Raw genomic sequence first — 13,955 nt, forward strand, 5'->3', positions numbered from 1 at the left:
TGTAGCCTAGCAGCTACAGATGAGAGGCAGGGAGGTGTGATGAGTGGTTTGTTTGGATCTGATTCTCAGAGATTATAGACACAGCTGCCGGAGACAACAGTGATGATGTGTGCACGAGTCGTGGGTGGGCGGGCACACACGTGCGTTTTCTGTGTGAATGTGTGTGTGCGCTCTCATTTTCTGACAAAGACTGCAGCCGAAAAATTAGTTGCGAGATTGTGATTGTCCTTCATACATGCCTGTCTGCGGCTCATCGATCATCTTTATGTCAAGTTGCTACCCATCCTCATTATTGATTCTCAGAGTATTTGCACAAGTTACCTATTGCTTGAATTGATTGTCGTGGTCCCATTTCATCTACATATGTCTGTGACTTCTGAATAGCTGGCCACAGCAATGGATTTCTGTAACAGGCCAAAACTGCAGGCCGTTTCTGTGGGTATCTCTAACAGATCGGGCTTCTGGTCTGAATCTTTCGTTTCCCACCAACGTGCAGGTCCTGTCCATCAGGTCTAGTCTCACCGACCTGCCCACAGGCCAGGTCTGTTTGCACCCCGGGGGACTCACCACTCTTCGTCGGGTTTGTGCCTGGCTCCTATCGGGCTCCAGCTTTTGCAGCATTTTTCCCTTCTGTGCTGTATGTCTATCCTCTTGCTATTCTTTTTCCCCTCCCTTGAGGAACATGTCTGGGGTGTTATTGGGAATGTTGTGCATTGTCTGTCGCTGACGTAAGAACAGTCTCACCATTGTTTTTCGCTTGCTTTTCCTTTCTTTGTTTCCCTTCTCTCGTTCCTCCACTTCGGCATTTGAGGTTTCTCTTTTTTTCTTCCTCCCTGTGTCCTCCTGATGAGGGTCTGACGCATAACAGGTGACTGGGTAACGCCCAATTCCCAGCCCCAGGTTGATAGGTAGGGTTCGCACATACCCCCTGGTACAGGACAGGCCTACAGTGGGGTGATAGCCTGAGCTGCAACCTTCCCAAATTGCTGATTGGTCCCTCTGTCAGGTGTGACCTGAAGTGTGAACAATCACCTGAGGTGGGTGCACCCCTTTGTGAAGCCCCCACCCCGAGTTGGAAGGAGCACACCGTCGGAGACACTGGAAATCATGGGGATTTTCTCGTAATGAGTCAATCATCTTCACAATCAACATCTACGAAATGTAAACGTAATGAAGCTAATGATTCAAAGACCCTTCCTGCTGCACCGCGGTTCCTTGCAGTCTCACGTACTGAAGACTGTCAGTCATTCACCACGGTAAATCCCCTTATTATTCAGAAAGGTGTTGGTGGAGTTTGCCTGTCATGTGAAATCCTGCTCTTGTTTATGGACTGGCACTCTGCTTTTGGAGACTACTACTGATTCTCAAGCACAACAACTGCTTGCCGCCTCACTTCTCCGCGGCTACCCTGTTCGTATTGAGGCCCATAGAACTTTGAATTCTTCCCATGGTGTTATTTACACTTGGCTGCTCAACGGTCTAACCAAGGCCGAATCCAATCTTACCTCTCTGATCAGGGTGTCATTGCCATCCACTGGGTAATGAAAAAGGTAGATTCCTCCTTAGTGCCCACCCGCACTTTTTTTATAGAGTGGTTCTTCTGTCAAAGATCAAATCAGGCTATGAAATTATCACAGTCTGGCCATACATTCTGAACCCAATGCGCTGCTATCAGTGTCATCGTTTCAACCACACTAGAATGTCTTGTTGATACCCAGCCACATGTGTAACCTCTGGTAGGGAAGTGCACAAGGGTGACTGTCCGCTGTATCAACTGCAATGACAGCCATGTCGCCTCCTATTGGGATTGTCCCGCTTGTCTTGATGAGCTGGCTGTCAAAGAGATACGGGTAAAGGAAAAATTGCCTTACACATTCGCTCGCAAGTAATTGGCTAGTCGCTAATCCTGCGGTCTCCCCATGTGGCACCTATAGTTCTGTTCTTGTTACCCCTCACTCCATAAAGGACACGGCCACTCAGACATGTGACCTCTAATTCAGCTCTGAGGTTGTGAAATCACCCAATGTCAAGGTAGCATCACCACGACCCCGTCCAGCTGTGCAATAAGCCATCAAACTATCGCCTCAAGGGGCAAAGCCATCAACTCTACAACTGGTAGGCTGGAAAGGACAGGAGGAGTACTCCCGTGAAGACTTATACGTCCCGCCAGTTAACCAACACCCGAGTCTTCCTCTAACTGGAAAGGCTCAAAGTAGTCCAACAAAGGCAAACAGTCTTCTCCTTCACCGACTCTCAGATCCTCTTTGATGGTGTCACCACGTGATACCTTAGTGTGGCTGGCCTCTGTGTGGCCAGTGTGCACAACCAACCGTTTTTCAGTGTTGGACTCCACAGACTGGCAAAACAAGCAAGCCAATGCTTCTGTGGACCCCATGGAGTAGGATACTCCTGCTTCTGTGCCCTGTAATACGACTCTTCACAGGCTGTCACTCGGCAGCCGCCTACGTGGCACTCCTACATCTCTTCCTCATCATGACTCCCCTCCAATGGAAAATTCGCGGCCTTTGGTCCCACACAGAGGATTTACAGCTGCTCTTAACATTGCAGCGTCCCCTAGTACTCTGCCGTCAGGAAACAAAATCACGACCGCTTTGAGCTTTCATATTTTTTACTAGTTCGTTTTGACCTCCCCATAAGGTCAGCATTCTGTCTCATGGGGGCGTCATGCTGCTGGTACAGGATGATATTCACAGTCAACCCATCTCCCTGACCACCCATCTTCAAGCTTTTGCAGATTGCCTTTTCCTTCCCCACCTGACTTTTTCCCTCTGTACCATTTATGTCCGTCTGTCATTCGATGTCACCAGGGCAGATTTCCTTCAGCTTACTGGGCAGCTACCTCCCCCATTTTTGCTACCCAGTGACTTTAATGTCCATCATTTCCTTTAGGGTTCTCCCAGTACCTGTCAGACAGGTGCCCTCTTGGCTGACCTTCTTAACCAACTTAACCTCTTCTGACTTAACACTGGAGCACCCACTTTCCTTTCCAACTCCTCGCACACCTATTCCCATTTGGACATATTCTTCTGCACTGCCCAGCTTGCCTATCGTCTTGAGTGGTCCATTCTTTCTGACACCTACTTGCGTGACCATTTCCCATGTGCTATCTGTTTGCAGGCTCCTACCCCATCTGCGTGCACACTCAAATGGCAGCTTAGTAAGGCTGACTGGCAGCCTTACTCCTCCCTGGCAACCTTCGAAGAACAAGATTTCCCCAGTTGTGATGACGAGGTAGAATAGCTCACAAATGTTATCCTTTCTGTTGCAGAACATTCCATTCCTCACACTTCCTCTTTACCACGTTGTGCCCCAGTCCCGTGGTGGACTGAGGCATGTTGCGACGCAATTCGTGCACGGAGACATGGTCTCTGCATGTTTGACTGTCATCCTACAATGGCAAACTGCATTCATTATGAACAGATGCGTGCACAGTGTCGTTGCGTTCTTCGGGATAGCAAAAGAGCTAGCTGGATTTCATTCACTATTTTTTTTAACAGTTCAACCCCTTCCTCTGTTGTGTGGTCCAACCTTCGACGGCTCTCTGGGACCAAGACCCATTCGCCAATTTCTGTCCTGACAGTAGCAGACAATGTCACTGTGGACCCTATTGCTATCTCCAACACCTTGGTCCGCCATTTGGCAGATGTGGATTTTGAGTGCGGCATTCTGCAGTTTACCATCTCTTTATGTTACGAATGGTTTTCTGTGGAAATCCCAGACTGTGGCAGTGTTTTTCGTTTGGAGAAGGCCTACGACACATGCTGGAGAACTGGAGTCCTCCATATTCCTTACACATAGTACTTTGTTGGACACCTTTATTAAGGAAAACTGTGTGCCTTAGGGTTCTGTCGTGAGCGTCAGCCTCTCTCCTATCGCCATTAACCCTATAATGGCCTGTCTCCCGCTGGGCACTTCTGGTTCCCCTTGTTGATGATTTTGCCATGTATTGCAGTTCTTTACGGACCTGTCTCACTGAGCAGTGTCTTCAGCAATGTCTTTATTGTCTTTACTCCAGGAACATGAACAGTGGCTTTCGCTTTTCCGCTGAGAAAACCTCTGCTTGAATTTCTGGCGACACCATTGGTTTCTCCCACCATCTTTACATCTTGGGCCTGTTGCCCTTCTGTTCGTTGAAACTACGAAATTCATAGGGCTCATGCTCGATACAAAACTGTCTTGGTCCTCCCATATGTCTTACCTGGCAGCCAGCTGTACGCGGTTCCTCAATGTCCTACGTGTCTTCAAAGGTACTTCCCGGGGTGCCGATCGAACCACCCTCCTCTGTTTGTACCGATCCCTTGGCGGCTTCCAGCACACTGCTCAGTATTTACCGCCAAGCTCTTCGCCCTGTATCAGGCCAAGGAGTACATCAAGTGACTCAGCCTTTTCAATTGTGTCCTCTGCTCAGACCCACTCAGCGCCCTTCAAAGTCTATGTTCACTGTGGTGTTTCTGTGGGTTCTTGGTCATGGTGTGCCAGGAAGCGAGGTTGCTGACGCTGCTGCCAAGGCTGCAGTCCTCATACCTCAGCCCGCTAATTCCTATATTCCCTCCGATGATCTCTGTGTTGCCGTCTGTCAGGAGGTGGTGTCCCTTTGGCATCACCAATGGTCCTCCCTTCACGGGAATAAGCTCCAGCGTATTAAGCCTCTCCCAGTGGCTCGGATGAGCTCTCAGCTATCGCGCCGGGAGGAGGTCATTTTAACGAGGCTGCATATTGGGCACTTCCTTTTTAGCCATAATCACTTGATAAGTGGTGCTACCCCACCACTTTGTACACATTGTGCACAAGTTTCAACTGTCTGTCACTTTCTGATGGAATGCCCATTTTTTAACTGTTTACATTCCCGCTTGGGTTTGCCATCTTAGTTATCAGCCATTTTAGCAAATGACACGCGGGCTGTCGACCTTGTTTTACTTTTTATCCACCACAGTAATATGGCAAAGACCATTTAACTTTTAGTTTTGGACCTATATTTGTGTATGGTGTCTTTTTTAGCCCTTTCTCCACATGCCTGTTTTTAGCCGTCTTCTCTTATGTCAGTTGGGACCAACGTATTGTCGTTTTTTAACTCTTCTCTGTCTTCATGTTCTCTAGTTTTGACTTGGGTGCTTATGACCCGAGTTGTTTTTTGCACTCTAAACCAAAACAAATTCGATCCAAATGTGTTTTTGTGTGGCATAATGCAGCGGATTTTCATGGTTTATCCATGGATCCAGGCATTCAGTGCTCCTCGGCTGGCCAGAGGCTAAGGGCAATGTATTTCAGAAATGGTGTCTGTGTCACTGCAAGAACGTTGTGTGGTGTGGCATTTTATAGACATTTTATTGATTCTAGTACGTTTTCGCACTACAGAAGTAGTTTATATATTAGAAAGTGTGGATGATAAGAAGAAAATTGTGGCAGTTGCTGGTAGTTTGTATGTTATGTACTCATATTGCTTGAAAGAAAAATCACATAATACCTGTAAAATAATAGGTGTAACACAGTGAATAATAACTGACAATAATAAACATAGCAGGACCAACATTTTATTGCAGTCACCTATATTGTTGGTTTACACAATTCTTCCCCACCTTATACACTTCTTTCAAGAGGCCTATTTTTTCTGTGGTTATTTCTGGAATCAGAGAAGGTATTTTAAATCTGTATTGCCACTCCAAGGAAATGCATATTTTTGTCCCCAGGTGTGTTTTGTTTTATTGAAGTGAAATAACCTCAATGGTATTAATGAAACACACATACCATCTAGCTTGCTTTCTCCATCTTAAAACAGTTCATTACAAAAATGTTGATTTTTTTATTCACATTAGGAAATGCCATCTGCTTGCAAGTTTTATTTAGGTATTTCCTTGTTTGGCACTACTGTATCTTGTACCATAGCTGCAAAGACGGATGTCAAGTTAACGTCTTTAGTTACCTTTGATATCTCAAAATTTGTCAGTGAAATATTCTAAAACTAGACTGCAAATCAGGCAATTTCTCTTGGGGGTACTTCTGGGAACCTTGATTATTCTTACAGCCTTCTTGCATAGGAGAAATGTATTTACTTCCAGTAGTATGCCCCCACAGCAGCAGTCCATATATGATGTCTTTGGGACACTGCATGTTTCCTGATGGGATAAATTACTCTTGAGAGATTAGAACACACATGTGCAGTGTGTTCAGTCCACGTCAGCTTCTTGTACTTTGCAATTCCCTGGAGTTTGATGCTGCAAATATTTTCTGTGGGGTCCACTGTCACAAAGTTTGTATAATATTTTCTGTGTTTTATCTTGATCAAATTTCATTAAATTTTCTTTGAACCAATTTTTGGCTGCCTCAAACAAAATTTCAATGTCCTTCAATGCCTTCATTGAATTTTGAACCTTAGTCATTAACGCTGTATCATCTGCAAAGAGCAGAGTACAACCACGACAGCTTAAGTCATTTGCAAACATTAAAAAGAGTAGAAGGCCAAATACAAAGCTCTGCAGTATACTGTGTTAAAGTGCCATCTCATGAGACATCGCTTCTTGGATACGAACACTCCACCATCTGTCTCGTAGATAAGGTATTTTTCCGATAATATCTTGAGAGAGATGCAATCAAATACAAGAAGAATTAAAGCCATGTGGCTCTTTTCTTCAAATGCTTCCATTATTTTCATTATTACATCGAGCATTGCAGTAAATGTAGATTTCCCTCTTCTAAATCCATGTTGGTTATCCAGGAAGAGGATGTCTTGGTAATAATATAAGTTGGTATTTCATTATAGTTTCAATCACTTTTGCTAGTATAGGAGTTACAGAAATTGGTCTATAGCTGGGTGGACTGCTGTGATCACCTTTTTTATATACTGATGCTGTCTTTGCCAGTTTTGAAAAGTACCAACCTCAAGGCATTCGTTAATGACAGCAACCAAAGGTTCCGCAACATCAGACACAGTATCCTTCGGAGCAGCTCATTACATACCTTACATATAAATGTGCTACCAGAGTGTTCAAAATCTTTCAGAATTTTCTACCCCCTGGTCAAGTGCAACTATTGCTGATGCTTATATTGCTTGTAATATCAGTTTCTAAATCTGCTACTTGGGCTACATTATTCCCAACACCAATAAAATAGTTCTGATAATTATCAGGGCTGTAGGTGTTTAATAGGGCAGAGTCCGTTCATTAACCAGTTCCCAGACTGCTTTGCACGGGTTGCAGACTTCAGAAATAAACCTGTCGTTGTATGCCTGCTTGGGTGCTTCTACTTCCTTCCTGTAGGTTGTCTTAGCTTTCAGATAATAGCAGTGACATACCTCTGGCTCTGGCATTGGTTGCTTTTTAAACTCAGCCATATAGCAGCAAAACAACACACTTTATTTTACAGCTGAGACTTCGAACATGGGGAATGCACCTCAAACAGAGCACCAGGCATACCGCAGCAAAAATTGGAATGCCATCTTGTGACCGCACACACTGATCGTAAATGGAACATCTCAGGACAGTTGTAATGGAGTGAACCCTGGAGTGAATGAAGGGGAATATTGGGCGTGTTCCACGCGAATAGCAGTGTCAGGTCTGATGAAAATAAGGAGTTATGTTGATATTGTGCATGGATGACACAAATACCTGGCAGAACACCTGACACCTCAAGATGTAAACAGATTGTCGGGAGAGCCTGAAGGATTACATTCTTACATTTGTTTTGCTAAGATTCCCAATGTTTTCACATAAGTTCTCCTTTGTCTTTACCATATCAGTACTGATTTGTCATCCATATTATAGGTCAGATTTTCTCTCTGATCATAGAATCATCTGATTAGAAATTAATTTTTTAGTATTAATAAGGCCATCCTTTTCGTGTTTGTAATACATCTACGTTTTTCAGATCCACCCTACTGTCAGTCCTTTACCTATAAGTAGTCTTGTAATGTGCATGTTGTTTGCCCAGTAATTGTGTTAAAGTGATGTCTTCACAGTTAGAATGCTATTTTTATATCTTAAAATTTTGTTTTTAAAGCCTACATCATTCATCTTTGTAAAAAACTGTGGTGTCAGGAGGATTTAATTTTTAAATTGTGATGTGTCGGTTCCATGTGACAGACATTTTCTTCTTCTTTGTCCATTCCTTTCCTTTTTTTTTCTCTTTCCACAGCCACCATTGGAGAACCTGGCTACTGTAGAAGAAACAGTTGTGCGCGACAAAGCTGTTGAATCTCTGAGGGCTATATCATCACAGCACAGCCCACAGGATCTTGAAGCACATTTTGTTCCCCTAGTTCAGAGATTAGCCTCTGGTGATTGGTTTACATCTCGGACATCGGCTTGTGGACTATTCAGTGTGTGCTATCCACGAGTTTCTGCTGTAGTCAAAGGTAATTTGTCCAGTCTTGACTCATTTAACAGGTGAAGGTAACACATCATCAGGCGGAAGATTTTTGTTTTATTGTTTCAGGAATGTTTCTAAAGGTGTCCTTGTATTTCACTTAACATGGGGATTTTAATTTTCGAAAAAACTGAGTTGGTAAAATGTGTGTGCAGGTAATGTGCCAAAAATAAGAATATTAAAATAATACCAGAAGTGTGCAAGTTCATACAGTCTCAACCAAGCTGAAAGATTTTGGAACAACTGTTCCATTCATTTTTAATGTGCAGAATTCAAGACAAGTAAAGCAGACCCATCCTCACATACCAAAAGCTTATCATTCATTGTGGTGATTTCTAAGTTATGTCTTGATAAACAGGATACTGAAAATATTGAAATCTAATTTCAAGATACATTTGAAAGCACATCACACAACTTTAATTTTTAAAATGCAACATTTTGATTATATTCAATAAAAATGTCCAAAAGCATACAAAATAAATTTATTGAATCTGTTCGATTTTGAAGAATGCAAACCTTATTTCAGATCATTGATGGGACTACAATATGTGAAAGCAGTAGATAGAAGTACTGAGAAGAGTAATTTCCATTTGCGTTAAGCAATTAGAGCACTGATGGTTGGAACATAGCTTGATCTCACCTGTTAGAAAAGTTTTTTTTTTAAAGATCACTTGATTCTGTTATCTCTGAGGACATCATGAAGTTGAAACGAAAACTCATATATTGTGGATGAAATTGATTAGATCCTTGTTTATTGTTGATATATGAGCAGTAAAAGGTTCAGTCAGATGTAGTTATGCAGACTTTAGTAGTATGACTGGTTGCTCATCGGGTGTTGGATTACTCATGCAGGTGAAGTTATTTCTTGGCTAAGTCAAAATCAAATTATTGTTGGCACGTGTACTATTAAGGCAGAACTCACTATTCCAAGAGCTGATGTAAAGGGAAAAATCTGGCTGAGTAATGAAAACTGCAAAATGTACCAGTTCTTCAGATGGACGATTGAGCTATTGTGAAACTGAGAAAATGCCAATTTTCATTGTGATTTGAGAACAACCTAAGCCTGAAATTTTTAATGATGTTGAATATTTCTTCAAAATGTAACCATTGAAATTACTGGATATACAGGGTGTCTCATGAAAGACTCCTGGTAGGGATCCATGGGACGCTCAGTGCGTTTTCTTGCTGTTGCCTTTGCGCCTGCCGCTTGTCGCTGTGCATAGTTCTTGGACACCAATACTTTGCGTTTACCCCCTACCCTGTGCTACTGAGTATACTGGTGTTTTCTTTTGAGTTTTTGGACAAATTTAATTGCTTTAAATATTGTTGATAGACATTATTATTGCAGCTGCACCAAGTCCAGGTCATTCCTTGGCTGTATGTCACTGGGCCCAGTCCTCAGGCAAAAATACCTTGTGCACTGTGCGACTAAATCTTGGGGTGTTTTGTTTTGAGTTTCCTGTTGGGTTTCCATTCGGTATGGTATAAACGAAGGATCACTGTGTTTCTTGTGTTGGACTATGCAAAAACAGAAATCGTATGTGGAACATCTGCTGAATTCGTATGAAAATTTCCCAGATGTACGTTTTGCCAATGATTGGATGAAATACAGATTAGTGAGGAAATTTCAAGAGATTGTATCTGTGTTGCAGAAATAAAGGCTTAAGAACTTGTTTTAACTGAAAATAAATTATATGGAATAGGGGAGGCTTCGGAAAAAAGTTAGAAAATCTCTGCGCCATGTGGCACTTCACACTGGTGTGTCAAGAGCATCTGCTCACGGAGTTGTGCAGAAACTGAAATTGAAACCATACAAAAAAACAGTACTGAATCAGCTGAGAAACTCAGATACTGTTGCTTGACATAGTTATTGCAACTGGCTGTTGCAGTCTGTGCACCATGGTGAAGTTGAACCCGAGATGCTTTTTTTCTGATGAAGTATGATTGCATTTGTCAGGGTATGTAAATGCTCGAAACAATTGATGTTGGAGCTCCAAAAATGCTCATGAATTCCATAAACAACCTCTGCATGATGTGAAAATGAGTGTGGTGTGCAAATAGTGCAAGACATGTTATTGGACCAATCTTTTTTTTAATGAAACATTACATTCTGACAGGTAAGTAAACAATTTACTGTATCTTTTTTTTTCTTTTTTTACGAGAACTAACGTCTAACGAAAAAATGTACAGTTATGTCATGGAGGACAATGCAAGACCACACATCACCAAAACTTCTAAGACTGTAATACAAAGTGTTTTTGATAATAGGATAGTTGACTGACCTCCTCATACTCCAGATCTAAATCGATGTGATTTTTGTCCTTGGGGAATGTTAAATGACAATGTGTATGCAACAAATTCCCATGTGCTTGAAGAGTTGGAAGACAGTGTTCGGCTAGTCATTTCCCAGATTTCAACAGCGGAAATTGTTAGAGTGTTTGCTAATGTGTTCAGGGGATATCATGCTGCTCTTACTACATCATTTTGAGCACTTACTGGAAATAAGGTAAGCTTAGGTTAATCAAATGGCCACGTTGTTTATGTTTTAACTCGGGAAGTGCACCCGCAGCCGACTACTGGCAGATTAGTGTCAGTCGGGTGTGGGTGTGGCAGCGGATGTTGTGTCGGTGGCCAGTGGCCATGACACACGACACGCGAGCCCCCCTCTTGGGGGTCTTTCGTGAGACACCTTGTATTTAGTTCTTATTGCTAAATCAGTAGTTGCACATATTGGTGCTGTAAAGTCAACAATCTGAAAGTTGGTTTGACTACCGCTGTGCTTTACTAGGTAGGGTCCTGTTTTAGATGGTGTGCTGTTACCATCCTCCAATTTTTGAGATTACCTCCTTTTTGAAAATATAAATGTAAAAAAGCTTAATTAACCTAAGGTATTTAACCTAGAAGGTTGCTTGGGTTGAGTGTACGGTGCTGTACTACTTTGGATGGCAAGGAGCAGATACTGAATACATTGGTGCTTTCCCCCTGCGGGTCCGGGGTAAGAATAGGCCCGAGGTATTCCTGCCTGTCGTAAGAGGCGACTAAAAGGAGTCCCTCCCCCTCACGGGGGTAGTTAGCGCCTGCGTCCGGAGACGGACGGTTCCACGACCTCTATTTGCGGTCATTTTGCTTTTTCACTTCTCGTTTCTTCCTTTCTTTGGTTGGTTCCTTTCTTTGCTCTTCTCCACCTCACTGTCTTCCTTACTCTTTCCCCTGCATAATCTCCTTGCCTTCTCATTGCCTTCTTCTCCTTGCATTCTCCTTGCCTTCTCATTGCCTTCTCATTGCCTTCTCATTGCCTTCTCATTGCCTTCTCATTGCCTTCTCATTGCCTTCTCATTGCCTTCTCATTGCCTTCTTCTCCTTGCCTTCTCATTGCCTTCTCCTTGCCTTCTCATTGCCTTCTTCTCCTTGCCTTCTCATTGCCTTCTTCTCCTTGCCTTCTCCTTGCCTTCTCATTGCCTTCTCATTGCCTTCTTCTCCTTGCCTTCTCTGGTCTCCGCCTCGGCGTTTGAGACACTGTCCTCTCTCTCTCTCTCTCTCTCTCTCTCTCTCTCTCTCTCTCTCTCTCTCTCTCTCCTTTTTCCTCTTCTTCCTTCCTCCCTGTGCGCGCCTGAAGGCCGACCCACGCGTTCGCACGCGTAGCCGGTGACGGGGTAACGCGTAATTCCCCGCCCTGGGTAGACATGTAAGGCACGCGCGTACCCCCTGGTAAAGGCCAGGCCCGGGGAGGGGTGATTGCCTGAGCTGATACCTTCTGACCATGCCGATTGGTCCCTCCGTCTGTTTCTCGGGAGGTGTGACCCGAGGTGTAAACATTCACCTAAGGCGGGAGTGCCCTCTGAGAGGGTCCCCACAAGGAAGGAGCGCGCCATCGGAGACGCTGGCAATCATGGGGGATTTCTCCGCAATGGATTTCACTCCATCTCTCTCGACTTCTGCCCAAAAACGGAAACGTGACCAGCTACCAGTGACAAAAGTACTACCGCCTGCCCCACAGTTCCTTGTCGTTTCTCGATCTGAGGACGGAAAGGATTTTTCCTCTGTCAACCCTTTCGTTATCCAGAAGGGCGTCGATGCCATAGCCGGATCTGTCAAATCCTGTACCAGGTTGCGTAACGGTACCTTATTACTCGAAACTGAGAGCGCCTTTCAGGCACAAAAACTGCTTCGGGCCACACTCCTGTACACATTCCCTGTCCGGGTGGAGGCTCACCGAACTTTGAATTCGTCTCGTGGTGTGGTCTACACTAGATCCCTCGACGGTTTGACTGACGAGGAGATTCAATCTTTCCTCGCTGAGCAGGGCGTGACGGCTGTCCATAGGGTCATGAAAAAGGTCAACAATGACCTTGTACCGACCCGGACACTTTTTTTGACCTTCGATAGTGTTAAGCTGCCAATCGCGCATCAAGGCGGGCTACGAGGTTATTTCTGTTCGCCCCTATGTCCCGACACCTACGCGCTGCTACCAGTGTCAGCGTTTCAATCACACTCGCCAATCTTGTTCCAATGCGGCTAAATGTGTCACTTGTGGCAGGGATGCCCATGAGGGTGACTGTCCACCTCCGTCTCCTCGTTGTGTGAACTGTCAGGGTGACCATGCTGCATCCTCCCGCGACTGTCCTGTCTATAAGGAAGAACGCTGTATCCAAGAAATTCGGGTCAAAGAGAAAGTGTCCACCTCGGCTGCTCGCAAGCTATTGGCTAGTAGGAAGCCCACGCTGCTCCCAGCGGGAAAATACAGCACTGTCCTCGCCTCTCCTCAGACTACCAGGGAGGTGGCGACGCAGACATGCGATCTGACCTTCAGCACCACGGTCGTCCGTTCGGCCAGTGCTAAGATCGCGCGGTCGACGTCTCCTCTCCTCCCGTCACCCCACAGACACAAGCCCCTTCATCAGCTTCTGCTAAGACGAAGATCCAGAAATCAGATGCAGGGGCCTTCAAGAAGGAACCGTACCATGCAGACTTCCTAAGTACCTCGACCTCCCAGCCATCGACCAGTACTTCCACCAAACGACCTTCCAAGAAGGCTAATAGGAAGCACAGTTCTCCTTCTCCGCCACGGCGCATTTCTTCTCCTGCGCCACCCAGCGGTTGCCGCCCCAGGCCGTCATCCCTTTCGCCTGGCCGCACCGCTGGTAGCCGAACATCTGGCCGTTCACCGGCGGAGGAAGCTCCCCCTCCCGGCCATCTTCCCAAGATGGCCGATGAACCTATAGACCCAATGGACGATGACTGTCCGCCTACTGATAGCGGCGGCAGTGCTCGCTCGAAGCCAGGCCCTCAGCGGCCTTCGAGGTGACCCCTTCTTTCATCTTCCTTTTTTCTTACGATGGCACTTATTCACTGGAATATTCGCAGCATTCGCTCCAACCGAGAGGACTTGAAGTTGCTGCTTCGCTTGCACCGTCCGCTCGTCGTAGCCCTCCAGGAAACGAAGCTACGCCCATGCGATCAAATTGCCTTGGCACACTACACCTCTGTGCGTTTTGACCTACCCCCTGTGGTAGGTATCCCAGCTCATGGAGGGGTTATGTTGCTGGTCCGGGATGATATTTACTACGATCCCATCA

General features: G+C 45.0%; 1 protein-coding gene across 1 annotated transcript in view; it reads left to right on the plus strand.

The window, feature by feature from the left end:
* LOC126195172 (serine/threonine-protein phosphatase 2A 65 kDa regulatory subunit A alpha isoform) overlaps window positions 1–13,955 on the plus strand; it is a 111,358-nt gene that overhangs the window by 11,811 nt on the left and 85,592 nt on the right. The window contains exon 3 of the mRNA XM_049933684.1: window positions 8,149–8,368. Within this exon, the coding sequence (XP_049789641.1) occupies window positions 8,149–8,368 (220 nt within the window). The remainder of the gene's footprint in view (window positions 1–8,148; window positions 8,369–13,955) is intronic.

This window comes from Schistocerca nitens, chromosome 7 (genome assembly GCF_023898315.1).
Source record: "Schistocerca nitens isolate TAMUIC-IGC-003100 chromosome 7, iqSchNite1.1, whole genome shotgun sequence".
Taxonomy (NCBI): Eukaryota; Metazoa; Arthropoda; class Insecta; order Orthoptera; family Acrididae; genus Schistocerca; species Schistocerca nitens.